Below are 14,195 nucleotides of genomic sequence, written 5' to 3'. Positions count from 1 at the left end.
GTGATATAACCCTTTTGTAGTGGTTAATAAAGGAAAGGAAGTCTGGTAGGGTGGGGGGGTATGTAGGGGGTTACGTTTCTGTAGCTAGATTAGATAAGAACAAAAAAGTGACCGTAACTTTCGAAGCTGATGTGAATGCAAAATACTTGGCTTCTATACTGTCTCTCAGGTGATAGTTCAAAAGATACAATATTTGGTTAGTTGTTCTTGGATAAGAAGGAGTATTAAAAAAAGGATAAACAAATTGATTATAAAAACTGTGGTCCACGAAAGAATAAAACAGGTAGTGGTTGGGGTTTAACACGTGTTAGTTTAGTGCAGTGAGGTATATGTCTTTGTAAAGTGTTGTCAGTATTTGAGTGGAGAATGAATGTGGTTGGTTTATGGTTGTGGTTAGATTTGAATGAGTTGGTTGTTTTGATTAAGATTGTTTTGATTGATTGAGATTGATTGAGATTGTTGATTAAAATTTTTTTGATTAAAAGTGAGAGTAAAGTGTGTGTAAAAGTGTAACATTCTCCAATGTCCAGATTATTTTGTTTTGTTTCCGCATTTCGTCAATTTTATGTGTCGCGTGAATCCAACCACCACAACCACCACAACCACTACAACCACTACAACCACTACAACCACATTCATACCGTAGCTACTTTACATTGTCCTGTTGTTCATTACTAATTACATACTCATATACATTAACTCTTTCTCTCTATCTTTATTAAATAAACTCTTGATCCCCCTGCATTATATCCAACTCACTAGTAATATCACTTGGTAAATTGTTTGTATTTGTCATTTCTTTCAACCTAACCTTTGCTCGTTTGGCACTTGTTGAAGTAGTGGCCGACGTGCTACCGTTGTTTGTGCTACTACCAACACCGCTGCCCTTGATGTTGCTATTAGCACTTGCCCCATTTGCGTCTCTATACCCTGCTTCCTCTTGATCCTCTTGATCCTCTTGATCCTCTTGATCCTCCTCCTCCTCCTCTCCATCATCACCACTTTGAAACTCATTCCCGTAGTCATCAACAATATCAGGGCCCCCTCCCAAGAAATCCATCATCATATGCATACCACCTGCACCACCTGCATACTCCTCTACATTCAGCGGTAACACTTGCGCAACCCCTTCCAAAAACCATACTTTATCCTTCATCTCCATTGTAAATGACCGCAACAACTTGTAATACGATCGCATGATCCTCATCGACTTGACATCTCCCGACATCAACAACGACATGAATTGTTTATCCAACAATGCAGGAAAGGCAAATATACGCAAGATGAAATCAGACTTGTACCGTTCTTTATGCAACTTGTTCAAATATGCCAATGTGATCAAATAGGGAGAGTCAATGTCAACTGGGAACAAATCGGCAATATCTGCATCATGACATTCAAGATCTGCATAAAACCGTTCACCCCCGTTGCCTGTGGGGCCAGAGCAGCTTCCTCCTCCACCGCCGCCACCAGCATTTCCCGCGTTTAAATTTGCCTTTTGATTTATAATATCGCCCAAATCGCCCAAATCAACACTAATGAATTTATAAAATCGAGACGCTTCAGTCAAGGGCCACACAGCAGTCAAAATTGTCGCTGCACCTTTAACATGAAAGATCCATGCCGACGCAGGCAAAGATTTAGGAGATGTTGAAGAAGGAAACGAGGCATTCGCCAAGGAATCCATAATCAAAATCAATGCACTAGCAACTAACGCATCAGTATTATCGGCATTAATGTTCAACACCGCCTCTCTCAATAATCGTAGTGCATCACCCCTATGACACGTGACGCATTGATCTAAACCCTTTTCAGTTCGTGACAAGTGCGTTGCACTGAATGCCAAGATTGAGTGCATTAAAAACGGATGCTCGAATGCCAACATTGGAATATCATGGATCCATATATTGGTCTCTGAGATGCCAGCACCCGTGATGGTATTGGCCACTTGCGATGTGTAGTGGAACATAAGTTTCAAATCCAACATGTTCAAACTGCTTGAATTCATTGCTTGTGCCATTGATCGATTGTTCAATGGTACTGATGAGGGTATCTGTGGTGTTTGATTGGGTGCTATATTGGGTAGAGTACCTCCTCCATTCGGTATTGTTGACTCTGAAGGGGTGACTGGTGGTATGCTGAAAGGCGGCGAAGGCGCTGACCCTTGAGCGCCTAAGTTGATTGCGGCTTCTATCACACTGTCATCAATATCTTGTTGTTGGGGTATTGGTTGTGTCGGTTGCTGCTGTTGCGGTTGCTGTTGTGGCTGTTGTGGCTGTTGAAAATGTCCGTTTGCAGATGAATTTGAATGATAGTGTTCCTGTTTCGGGATTGACTGTGCTTGATTCGTTTGTTGTCGTTGCTGCGTTTGTGTATTTAACAATCCTTCAAATGACAACCCACTATTTCCATTCATTGCAGCTGCTGCTAACTGATCAATCAACCCACCACCTGCTCCACTTCCACCAAACAACCCTGCCAAATTACTCAAATCAATGGGTAATTGCGCCAACGTTGCCAAGTTCGATAAATTTGCTAAATTGCCGAGATTCATGAAATTTCCCAACCCGCCTCCTGATGCATCGCCGCCATTGTTCATACCTGTCAAGTTGTTGACTAAATGAGCAATATTCAAATTGTTCAAATTTCCGGCACTTAGTAGCCCCGTAGATAATGCACTCAAGGGATTACTCATCTGCTGGCCCTGGCTCATATTTGCCATTGGATTGTTGGGTCGTGGAAGGGGATTGCCTACACTGGGTTGCGTTGAGGCTGGACTTGGAGTTAATGAAGGTGTCGCTTGTTGTGTGGTTGTTGAAGAGTCCAAGCCATCTAAAGACCTCTCGCCAATGCTACTATTTCGCGTCGAGGAAGTCTCATTCAAATAGTTCTGACTAGCAAAGTCGTCATTTTTAGCTCCATCCGATCCCTTCTTTGAGAAGTTTGTATTCACTTTCTTCCTCTTATGTTCCGACTCTGTCTTGACTTTCTTGGGCTTCTTTTCAGGCGGTGCGAACTCTTCCGGGTCCATGTGCAAATACCCACATTCCAATTTTAATTTGACACAGTTTCCACAGAGTGGTTTCTGCTCATCACACTTGACACGACGCTTTTTACAAGTGGAACAACCGGCTCGTGATTTTTGATGGTACTTCCTCTTCCCCGTGGATGCTTTAGAGTTTTTCTTGACGGGTTCTGGTGAAGCACTTGACATATTTGAGATTGGGTGCTGTGCGTCGTCAGAGGTGCCACCTGAATCTGCTCTCAGTCTTAGAACTTCACCGGACAGATCCAAGCTAGTGTTTTCAACCTCCTGACCTGCCATTACTTAGTTATGACGCGGAGTTTCTGTGAATAAAAAAAGTGGCAAACTGTTGAACTATGCCTCTTCAAAACGATTACAATGTCCTTGGGAATGAATGCGTGGTGAAGGTACTCGAAAGTGGCAAGATGTTGAATGTTGCTACTGTACCGAAATCCGGGGTCAATCTAAGCACTTTCAAAATCTCCCACAGGTGTTGTGCTCCTATTTTTTTTTTTTTTGCAACCCTGGTTTATATATATATAAAGGGCTTTTCAATGGGGATGCAAACTGTAAAGAATTGACCTTTGAGGCTGTGTGTGAACAACAATTACGTGACTAACCAGTTTGTGATATCTCTTGTTCTTCACCTAAATCTAAATTCCGTATCTTGTCTTCCTGTTTTATTCAAGTGATGATGTCACACCGTATAGTGGGAATATAGATAGTGATTAAGTGATCTCGTCGTATAGAAAGTTGTCTTTCTGTTTTTTTGTTTTTTTTTTTATTTAATTTCGCGTACAACAATTTTCTTCCCTTCTTCTATTTTGTTTTGTTTCCAACAAAATTATACGACGAGAAAGTGTGAGAAAGTGGAAAAAACTCGGCAATTTCACTTCCGAATTTTCACTGAATTGCCCGAATCAATACCTAATTCTGCTTATTCATGAAAAGATGTCTTGTGTCTCTCTGCCTCTCCACTAAGTTTAAAATGAAAAGATTATCATCTTCTGATATCATAACAAGAGCAATTTGAATTGGGTTCCTTATATTTTTTTATTTTTTGCAACAATTTAGAGTAAAAATGTCTCTAAAGTAGATATTTGTTATAAAGTCTTGGTTAGAATCCGCACTGAGTCTAAAATGTTCAAGATGAAGGCATGAATCTTTCTATAGCTCTCAGTTAAAACTATTGCAATTACCCAGAAGTTCCAAACGCTGTACTCTGTATAGAGTGGAGTATCGCTACCATTTCTAATTTAGAAAAATGACAACCAATATCTGAGAAAGTGACATACATATAAACAGTTGCCCTCTTTCATCCTTGACTACAACCACGCACTTCCTTCAAACATGTCTGCAAAGCCCCTTTGGTTCAGGTGGGCCCGTGTCTATTTCGCAGGTGCATGTATCATAGGAACTGGTGTATTGCTTTATCAAACAATTAGACCATCAGATGAAAAGTTGATTTCTCAATTTTCACCAGAGATCAGAGCCGAGTACGAAAGAAACAAGGAGCTAAGACAAAAAGAGCAGCAAAGATTGATGGAAATTGTCAAGCAAACTGCTGCTTCAAATGATCCCATTTGGAAAACTGGTCCTATTGGATCGCCCTTGGAGAAGGAGCAACGGAATCTAAGTATGGAGTTGGTGGATAAAGAGTTGTTTCACAAGACGAAAGCTGAGGAAGAACAAAAGGAAGCTATTAAAAAGAGCGTGGAGCAGTCAAAGGAGCTCGAGCAGTTGTTACAAGAGCAAAAGAAAAAGTCGAGTTGGAACATCTTCTCCAGGTGATATGTACTTACGTTCTAATTCTGTAGATAGTTTTATAAAGGATACACGCCATTTCACCTACTCCAGAACCCTCTATCTCTAGACAATGACAGCAATATGGATTGGCTTATTGATGCAGCAGTGCTAGTGCCACCAGCCCCTGACCCACCATTGCTGACTTGACTATTTGCCTCATCAACAGCAGCAACAATTCTGCTAATATTTGTGTCAATAACCATCCCTCCTTGAATAATCTCTTCCAATACAGTCTGCAATACTTGCCAGCCAAAAACCAAGTCCAACTCACAAACATTGGTGAAGCACTTGTCCAAGCATTCCACAAACACTTGAATCAAATCTAATATACCCAATTCTGACTCCTGATCATCAACAACAAAGACAAAGTATAAGGTAGCATAATGGCGGTAAATGACTTTTATGTCGTCCAAGTCTTCAAGGAGTTTCGGAGGTGTAATGAATGAGCATTCTTGAGCTGTTCGGACCGATATCAACTGATGTATTTGTTGAAGAAGTAACTTTTGAGTCGGTATATCAACATTTGTGTAGAATTTCATTAGTCTGGGTACTCCATCGTTGTTAACTGTGTGGGATGTTAGTAGGCAACAAGAACAAAGACAAGATTGAGAGAATTCAACATACATATGAGCACGGAGTGAATCATTATGCTGTAATGGTGTATATATATATATATATGTGGTGTATGTATATATATATATGTATATGTATATGCTTGTATATAAAATTGTCAGCTAAAATCCGTTCTTTAAATTTGTATCTCAAAACAGGGTTGACAAATTTTTTACACCTATTATCTTTCACCTCCACTAGTTTACAAAGGGAAGCATGTCACTTGAAGAAGCAAGGGAGTTCGACAAGAAGTATCCCACTTACAAAAATGACTTCTGCATACCCACTTTTGAATCACTTGGTATCACTAATGAAAAATATCCCAAAGATACAGAATCTATCTACTTGTGTGGGAACTCGCTCGGGTTGATGCCAAAGCAAACTTCTACGGCAATAAACAATGAATTGAAAGCTTGGTCAATGCGAGCGGTCGAGGCTCATTTTAGCCATCCGTTTGAGAAATTGACCGATTGGGTCGATATCGATTTACCGTGCATTCCATTGATGGCTCCATTAGTCGGGGCAAAAGAGAATGAGGTTGCAGTAATGGGATCGTTGACATCAAACTTGAATGCTTTGCTCACTCATTTCTATAAGCCCAAGGGCAAGAGGACAAAGATTCTTTTTGAAAAACAAGCATTTCCCTCTGATTATTATGCATTTGTGAATATTGTCAAGTTACATGGACTTGATGAGACACATTTGATCCAAATGGAAGTACCGCAAGGTGAAACATACTTGAAAACGGAGTCTATATTGTCGTCAATTGATGCAAATTTGGACGACATTGCCCTTGTTTGTTTCCCTGGTATTCAGTACTACACCGGCCAATTCTTTGACATAAAGACAATAACAAACCACGTAAAGCGCAAAGCTCCAGAGATTGTTGTTGGTTGGGATTTGGCTCATGCAGTAGGGAATGTGCCACTTGAGCTACATGACTGGCAGGTGGATTTTGCTGCTTGGTGCTCTTACAAGTACCTCAATGCTGGTCCTGGTGGCATTGCTGGCATATTCGTTCATGAAATACATACAAAGGAGAATACGCCAACACGATACGAGCCAAGGTTGGCTGGATGGTGGGGCAACAATAGTGCTGACAGGTTCAAGATGTTGGAAAAGTTTGACCCCATTGCATCAGCATTGAGTTATAGACAGCTGAACCCCAGCGTCATTGATTGTGTAGCTCTACAATCGTCACTACAAGTGTTTGAAAAAGTTGGTGGAATTGAGAAATTGCGGGAAAAGTCGTTGAAGCTCACCCAGTTCTTACAGGATTTGTTGACCAGTAGCAAGTACTATGTCCCACAAGAGAGTACAGATGACTCCAAATTCGGGTTCAAGATATTAACTCCTTTATTGCCGCACGAAAGAGGAGCACAGCTTAGTGTACTTTTTCAACCGCATAAGGACAACAAACAGGACAATGTAATGGAGAAAGTGTTTGAGTATTTGCATAAACACGCCATTATCTGCGATGAGAGAAGACCCGATGTTATTAGATTAGCTCCATTACCATTATACAACACGTTTGAGGAAACGTACATTGCCGTACAACGCTTGTTTCAGGCTTTAGATCATATAGCATCAGACTACAAATAAATAGACAGTATCTCAGTATCGCATTTTTATAGAATATCGTATTTGTTGTACGAAACTAGCTTTGATACACTATATCCCCTTACAAAGTTTGAGCATTGTGGAAGTCCTTACCGGCGTAAATAGCCTTGTCTCCCAACTCTTCTTCAATTCTCAAGATTTGGTTCAACTTGGCCAATCTTTCTGATCTAGCTGGAGCACCAGTCTTGATTTGACCTGATCTGATACCGACAGACAAGTCAGCAATGAAAGTGTCTTCGGTTTCACCAGATCTGTGTGAGACCATAACACCCCAACCAGCAGCGTATGAGTCATTAGCGGCTTGGATAGATTCAGTCAAGGTACCAATTTGGTTAACCTTCAACAACAAAGCATCAGCAGCTTTAGTTTCAATAGCCTTCTTGATTCTGAGTGGGTTGGTGACAGTCAAGTCATCACCAACAATTTGGGTCTTTCCTTGAACCTTGGAGAAAAAGTGGCTCCAAGCTTCCCAGTCATCTTCAGCGAATGGATCTTCAATAGAGACAATTGGGTATTTTTGCAACAATTCACCGTACAATTCAGCCAATTGAGGACCAGTCAACCATTTAGATTTGTCAGAGTCTGGGTTCTTGAAATCCAAATCGTACTTACCATCCTTGTAGAATTCAGATGAGGCAACATCCATGGCAATGTCAACCTTACCAGTGTAACCGGCAGCTTCAATAGCTGAAACAATCAAGTCCAAAGCTTCTTGAGCTGTCTTGATATCTGGAGCAACACCACCTTCGTCACCAACGTTACCGGCAGATTGACCGTACTTCTTCTTGGTCAAGCTCTTCAAGTGGTGGTAAACTTCTGAGCCGATTCTCAAACCTTCACTGAAAGTTGAAACACCAGATGGAACAATCATAAATTCTTGGAAAGCCAAGTCACCACCAGCATGGGAACCACCGTTCAAGACGTTTTGGAAAGGAACTGGCAAGACGTATTTATCTTGCTTGGCCTTGGAGATGTCAGCAATGTGCTTGTACAATGGGACATTCTTTTCAGCGGCACCAGCTTTAGCAGCAGCCAAAGAAACACCCAAGATGGCATTGGCACCCAATTTAGACTTGTTTGGAGTACCGTCCAATTTCAACAAAAAGTCGTCAATCTTGGTTTGGTCAGTGACGTCGATGTTGGCCTTGATCAAAGCTGGAGCAATGGTGTCGTTAACATTGGCAACAGCTTTCAAGACACCTTTACCCAACCATTTTGATTTGTCACCGTCTCTCAATTCCAAAGCCTCATGGACACCAGTGGAAGCACCGGATGGAACAATTGCTCTGAATGAACCCTTTTCAGTGGTCAAATCAACTTCAACAGTTGGGTTACCTCTTGAGTCGTAAACGTATCTTGAGTGGATCTTAGTGATAGCCATTGTGTGAGTGTATGTAAAGTAATTGATATGTGGTCAATTGAATTGAATACCAAGAAGGTAAGTCAAGAGAAGAAAAAAGTATGGAAATACAATTGGTTATATATATATATAGAAAATTGTTTGTCGGGAATCAAACTGAAATGGACTTGTGTGGGTAGTGGGTAGTGTATAATGGTTATAAATCAACACACATACACACTTTTTTTTCACAGTAATGTATGGACCACTATAACCCGTGATATACACAATGACAGGGTTACAGAGCTAGAAGTGGATGATACGTTTTCCCTATATGAGTCAGGCTGTGATCCGAAAGTTGAGTTCTATCTTGGCTTCCATATATACACTCTCAATTGGTGACAGAGTTCTCCACATAAAGCTGCCGTCTCCCCTTGTCTTTGCTTCTATTTGCTCTGTTTGTGGAATAACACGGGTCAATGGATTTCGTTGATGTATTTGTTTTTTTTTTTGTCAATGGAACCGGTCCTTCCCGAGGCCCTTGTTGGAGAACTCGATTTCCAAGAGCATACGCGCGACAATTGCTGTAATTTGCCATAACTTTCTAATTACTGAAACAGGTGAGGCTGTCGCTACTGTGTCAATTGATTTACATTTAGGTGCACCTTGTCTCAGTGACATGTCAAAAGATTCTTGAGGAAGCAACTCCTTCAAACCTTTCTACTTAAACCACTCCTCACTCCATTCATTTGACACATGCTTCACAGCCGTTGGGTATTTCTCTGCTACTGTCTAATTTAAGTGTACCTGTTCAGCTTACAATAACTTTGCACGTCTTTTGTTTGGCAAAATGGTAGCTCAGAATCAACTTTTCTGATTTTCATCCTTTCACAGATTTTCACCACGATACAAGGAACAGCCCATGGCCATGGCAAACGAAGACACTAAAGAAGTAAAAAGCTTGCTGCAAAATCAAGATGCAACAAAAGATAAACTCGCAGATACGCTGAAAGCACAATCGCTGCCGAGCAAAGGGGCAACATCTGATCAATCAAAATCCCCACAAAAGAATAACAACAAGAACGATAACAACACACCCAGCAGTCAATCAAAAGCAGCCACTCCATCGTCAGGGTCATCATCTTCATCCACAAGAGGCTCCAAAGGTGTTGCCAGTATAGACAAATACAATGAGCTAAAAAAGAAGCTTACTCAGCAAATTCTCAAAAAACAAGAACTCACCAACAAGTTATCCAAATTGGAAGACACCATATATCAAAAGGAATCCAGCTATTTTGAAGAGAGCTACTCGGGCAACATAGTGAAAGGGTTTGAAAATTTTTCCAAGTCAAGTGGTGGTGGTGCAGGTGCATCAGGAGGAGGTGCAGGCTCAGGCGCATCGGGATTCAAAAGAAGAATAGTGTACACAGAAGATGATCATATATTCAGTCTAAGCTCAATTTCTTTTGTGAAGAATATGGTGAAAAGACATGGGGCTGGGTACGTTAATGGCTCCTTGAGTAATGGTCCCGCCACCTCTATTATCAACTCAAAAGATGAATTAGATGATTATGAAGATTCAGTCGATCCAACCACTGCCAATTTGGGAGTCAAACTGAGCAGTCAAGCTACTGCAACTACTGCCAGTCCTGCTGCTGCTGCTGCTGCTGCTGCTGCTACTGTTACTGCCGCTGCCACTGTTTCTGCAGACGGCGCCAAGAGTGAGACAAGTCGATCAAGTACACCTTCGCGGAAGAGAAAAGCAAGAACTATAGAGGACTAACCATGATGATGATGATGATGATGTTTTTTTTTAAGCTATTCTCTGTAATCTATGTACATTTTACGTCAACATTATAAACCATCACACTGGATGCACTTTTACTTCTTTGACGAATAAGCATATACCCATGGTTTCGTAGGTGGGTAATCCGTAGGAACTCTCATTTCAATAGGGAACGTGGTAAATCTCAATTTGCTCTTTGCATTGGCCATCTCAAACAATTCAGGACTAGTCTGTTTCAAATCTTCCATGGCATTACGTATACTCTTGTATTGCAAGTCCAATTGATGCTGTTGCTTTTGTTGTTTCTTACGTTGGAGCAATTTCCATGCATTCATAATCGTTCTGTGCTTGATTAAATCTTCGTTGCATAGTTTTAATAGCTGTGGCTGCTTCCTACTGGCTGATAATACTGATAATTGATTGACTATCTTTTGTGTTGATGCGTTTAGTTGATTGGCTCCGGTGGATTGTCTTTTGAAACGAACAAATGTTAACGCCCCCTGCGCTAGGCTTGTAATGCTTGCTTTGCTTTTAGTGAACATCTTGAAGGTATGTCTTGAACAGGGACAAGCGATCTGTTGGTAGTATTCGATGCTGACCTACAAATTGTAACTCACTGGTTATAAAATTTTATTTCTCTGAAGAGAATAAAATTTTCTAGTGTCGTCAATCTCATTGTCGTAGAGTGCTATATCACGACATTCCTTGTTTCGAATGACACAATAACACAATATTGCATTGCCGCAATCAAAAAAACATCCACACAAGGAACATAACCTCGTGAGATTGCAGCCCTGGCATTCACAAAGAAGCTTATAATCAGCACTATAGGCCATACAACACACCCATCAAATATGTCCGACGAAAAAGAGAAATTGAAACAAAAGTACGCTCTTGAAGAGCAGCAAGCAGCAGCAGCACAACAAGGTAGTAGTAGCCACAACAACAACAACAACATACCAGATGCCCCCCCAGCCTATGACGATATCCAGGGCCCCAATGACCAATTTGCCCCACCACCGGATACTCCTAGCTACTCACAACATCCACCACCACCACCACCACCACAACAACAACAACAACAACAAGACCACTACGCAAACTACGCTCCACCACAGCAAGGAGGTGGCCTCTCCTCACAACAGCAACCACACCCACAAAACCTCTACACAATAAAGCCCAATGTTGTCAACATAAACAACACTGACCCACAAAACGTAAATCCCCAATACCCCATTTTCCAAAGCAACCAACAAGCTAAAGTAGCACGAGGTGAATATGCTGCTTGGAACCCAAAAGCCCCATTAGAGAAGGGTCACACCTCAAACAAAAGAGTGGACCTGAGTTTTCCTGGGAGCAGCGGTGCTACTTACTATAATGCTGCAAACAAGCATTGAGTTAGTTGAAGAGTAATGTGCCGTTGGTTGTTTCGTTTATAATTGTACTTGTCAGTGGATTATCAATAAATCTAAACCAAAAGAAATAATTACTGTACTGGAAGTTACTCTCATTCTACTTCTCCAACACAACAAATCATCCATCCTCTTTTACCTCTTTATAGTACATTGTCACCATTGTAGGTCCATCCACCAAATTGTTTCTGCACACTCTCGGTCAAGAAATCATCAACCACTGAATCCTGAGGTTTTTCATTTGTGAAATCCTGATCAAAATTCGAAGTGTCTAGTAAGTTTTCAACATTTGGCTTGAATGGAGGTAAATAACTCTTATTCAACAACTTGTTCCAATCAATATCTTTGAAAAAAGGGTGGCTCTTGATGGCCTGTGCATCATTCAATCTATGCAGTGGATCCTTTTGCAATAATTTGATCAATAAATCTTGAGCATCAGTATTTTCCAAAAATGGAGGGAAGCGTAACGGATTTTGCAAAATCTTCTTGTACATTGTAGGCACATCCGAGTCATAAAAAGGTGGTAATCCCGTTAACATTTCGTAAAGCAAGGTACCCAAAGTCCACCAATCCACACTTCTTGTATAACCTTGGTTAAGCAAAAGTTCAGGAGCAAGATATTCCGGAGTACCGCAAAACGTATTGGTTTTGTCGTCATTACTCATGTTCAATTTACACAAGCCGAAATCACAAAGGGCAATGTGTCCTTGATAATCAAGCAAGATGTTTTCCGGTTTCAAGTCCCGATAAATTACATTCAATTCGTGCAAGCTTTCCAAAGCAGTCAACAACTCAGCAATGTAGAATCTCGATCTGTCCATGCTGAACTTCCCTTCTCTTTGTAAATGCCAAAACAATTCTCCACCATTGATAAATGAGAGAACAAGGTACAATTTTTCAGGCGACTGGAAAGAAAATTTCAACGGAACAATGAATGGATTGGTTATCCGTGCCAACACCGTCCTTTCCGCCAACGTATGAGTCACTTCCAGTCTGGATACAATGTGTTGTTTCCTCAACGTTTTCAAAGCATAAATCTGTTTAGTGTCCTTTTTAACCACCTGCATAACTTTCCCAAACGATCCCTTTCCAATCACTTTCAACAAATCAAAATCATCAATCGAGAGATGTTTCCTTGTCAATGGTTTATACTCTATAGTCAACATTATTTCTCCCATATCTTGACGGATGGCATCCAGTAACGCCGCATTGTAATTGGTAAATTTCAAGTATTCGTGATGCATTAATCTGACTTGTTGAGAGTGGGACCTCGTATTCAATGGAAGTTTAATTGTACCAATTAACAAATCACCAATGTTGACTTGAGTACTAGTTGTATTGGATGAATTGGACGTTGTAGATCTGTCCGCACCATCTACTTGATAGTTGGTGAACAACTGCTTGCTACGATGCTTTTCCGAGTCGGGAATCAAAACATTTGGTAACCTCATAAACAAGTTCAAATTGAGAAACTGTGAATTGCTGTTCTTATTCAGGACCTTGTTTGTAACATCAAACGACACAACTTGATTCCAAGTCGATTGGTTAACACTTCCCTTCTGTGGCTCAATCACCAACACGTTGTTTTCAAACTCAATAGTCAAGTAAAGTAATGATTTGACCAAATTCTCAGATTTCGGAATTGTGATGATCGAAGGTAACAATTTTGCCGCATTTGAGCCCAGTATAAACTCGCCAACCTCACTACTATCTTGCTCGACATCTGCCATATTTTTCAACAATTGTTGTCCCACGCTTTCACTGCTTGAATTAATAGCCAATGCGTGCAATATTTGCTTATTGTTGTTGATTTTAATTGGTAACTGAATATTTTGCGAGCCATATATTTTGACGGTTAATAAGCCGGGAGATGAAGTTGTTCCGGAGGCGGTGTTGTTGGTGCTCACACCGGCAACTGCTGAATCGCTGGAGTTTGAAACTGCAGATGTAACTTGTCCTACGGAGGTAGGATGAGATGAAGCAGGGGATCCATTGTTGTAGTTTGAAGAATTCGAGGTTATATTCGACTCGGTAGTCGGTGGTTGTAAGTCGCCCGTTTGTTGCAATGTATGATTGTGGTTGTAATCGGTGGACGAGACATTTCTATCACTGCTTGAATGACTGTGTAAAGTAGACTGCTTATCTGGGGAGCTATCATGAATGGATAACTTAGACACATCGTTGCCTAACTGATCAACGGAGGTTGTCTTTCTCGACTCTGAGGCAGTTCTCTTTGGTGTCAGCAATGCATCAAGGGAGTGATGTTGAGAAGAGGCGGAGCTAGTCGATTGAGGTGGTGGAGGTGAGGATGGTTCTGCTGATCCGTTCTCTGAATGGTGATGGTGGCTCGGCGATTGTTGTTGTTGTTGCTGCTGCTGCTGCTGCTGCTGTTCCTGCTGCTTATCATTTGAAGACCCAAACTTGAGTTTGTTTTTAAACTTGAACATCGGAATATTTAGCGATAACGGATACTAAGGACAGAAAAAGCTTGTCTGTGGTTGTTTGATAAGTAGTGGATAGTGCTGCCAATTCGAAGTTTATATGACTTGTCCATAAACAACTGCAGTGTAAATACTACTATGCTCCTTGTAAATA

General features: G+C 41.0%; 9 protein-coding genes across 9 annotated transcripts; 4 read left to right on the top strand and 5 right to left on the bottom strand. All coding sequences in view use genetic code 12, as the record gives it.

Annotated features, from left to right (window-relative positions):
• Positions 1-718: 718 nt before the first annotated feature.
• Positions 719-3,325, bottom strand: UPC2 (Upc2p; the record flags this gene model as incomplete). The annotated part of the gene is made up of 1 exon (XM_051752118.1): positions 719-3,325. The coding sequence occupies one exon, from the start codon at positions 3,323-3,325 to the stop codon at positions 719-721; it is 2,607 nt and encodes an 868-aa protein (XP_051608597.1).
• Positions 3,326-4,375: 1,050 nt separating this feature from the next.
• KGF57_002769 (uncharacterized protein) lies at positions 4,376-4,816 on the top strand (the record flags this gene model as incomplete). The annotated part of the gene is made up of 1 exon (XM_051752117.1): positions 4,376-4,816. One exon carries the CDS (start codon positions 4,376-4,378, stop codon positions 4,814-4,816), a length of 441 nt encoding a protein of 146 aa, XP_051608596.1.
• A 53-nt stretch (positions 4,817-4,869) lies between these two features.
• APS3 (Aps3p) lies at positions 4,870-5,477 on the bottom strand (the record flags this gene model as incomplete). The annotated part of the gene is made up of 2 exons (XM_051752116.1): positions 4,870-5,396; positions 5,456-5,477. The coding sequence occupies 2 exons, from the start codon at positions 5,475-5,477 to the stop codon at positions 4,870-4,872; spliced, it is 549 nt and encodes a 182-aa protein (XP_051608595.1).
• A 182-nt stretch (positions 5,478-5,659) lies between these two features.
• KGF57_002767 (kynureninase) lies at positions 5,660-7,045 on the top strand (the record flags this gene model as incomplete). Its single annotated transcript, XM_051752114.1, has 1 exon — positions 5,660-7,045. The coding sequence occupies one exon, from the start codon at positions 5,660-5,662 to the stop codon at positions 7,043-7,045; it is 1,386 nt and encodes a 461-aa protein (XP_051608594.1).
• A 79-nt stretch (positions 7,046-7,124) lies between these two features.
• Positions 7,125-8,444, bottom strand: ENO1 (phosphopyruvate hydratase; the record flags this gene model as incomplete). The annotated part of the gene is made up of 1 exon (XM_051752113.1): positions 7,125-8,444. The coding sequence occupies one exon, from the start codon at positions 8,442-8,444 to the stop codon at positions 7,125-7,127; it is 1,320 nt and encodes a 439-aa protein (XP_051608593.1).
• An 880-nt stretch (positions 8,445-9,324) lies between these two features.
• Positions 9,325-10,185, top strand: EAF6 (Eaf6p; the record flags this gene model as incomplete). Its single annotated transcript, XM_051752112.1, has 1 exon — positions 9,325-10,185. One exon carries the CDS (start codon positions 9,325-9,327, stop codon positions 10,183-10,185), a length of 861 nt encoding a protein of 286 aa, XP_051608592.1.
• A 98-nt stretch (positions 10,186-10,283) lies between these two features.
• KGF57_002764 (mitochondrial 54S ribosomal protein mL40) lies at positions 10,284-10,730 on the bottom strand (the record flags this gene model as incomplete). The annotated part of the gene is made up of 1 exon (XM_051752111.1): positions 10,284-10,730. The coding sequence occupies one exon, from the start codon at positions 10,728-10,730 to the stop codon at positions 10,284-10,286; it is 447 nt and encodes a 148-aa protein (XP_051608591.1).
• A 312-nt stretch (positions 10,731-11,042) lies between these two features.
• Positions 11,043-11,585, top strand: KGF57_002763 (uncharacterized protein; the record flags this gene model as incomplete). Its single annotated transcript, XM_051752110.1, has 1 exon — positions 11,043-11,585. One exon carries the CDS (start codon positions 11,043-11,045, stop codon positions 11,583-11,585), a length of 543 nt encoding a protein of 180 aa, XP_051608590.1.
• A 158-nt stretch (positions 11,586-11,743) lies between these two features.
• KGF57_002762 (serine/threonine protein kinase) lies at positions 11,744-14,047 on the bottom strand (the record flags this gene model as incomplete). Its single annotated transcript, XM_051752109.1, has 1 exon — positions 11,744-14,047. The coding sequence occupies one exon, from the start codon at positions 14,045-14,047 to the stop codon at positions 11,744-11,746; it is 2,304 nt and encodes a 767-aa protein (XP_051608589.1).
• Positions 14,048-14,195: the final 148 nt, after the last annotated feature.

This window comes from Candida theae (genome assembly GCF_024610275.1).
Source record: "Candida theae strain CBS 12239 chromosome Unknown scaffold3, whole genome shotgun sequence".
Lineage (NCBI taxonomy): Eukaryota > Fungi > Ascomycota > Pichiomycetes > Serinales > Debaryomycetaceae > Lodderomyces > Lodderomyces theae.
Note: the sequence above shows the minus strand (reverse complement) of the source record. Positions and strands in the feature narration are given on the sequence as shown.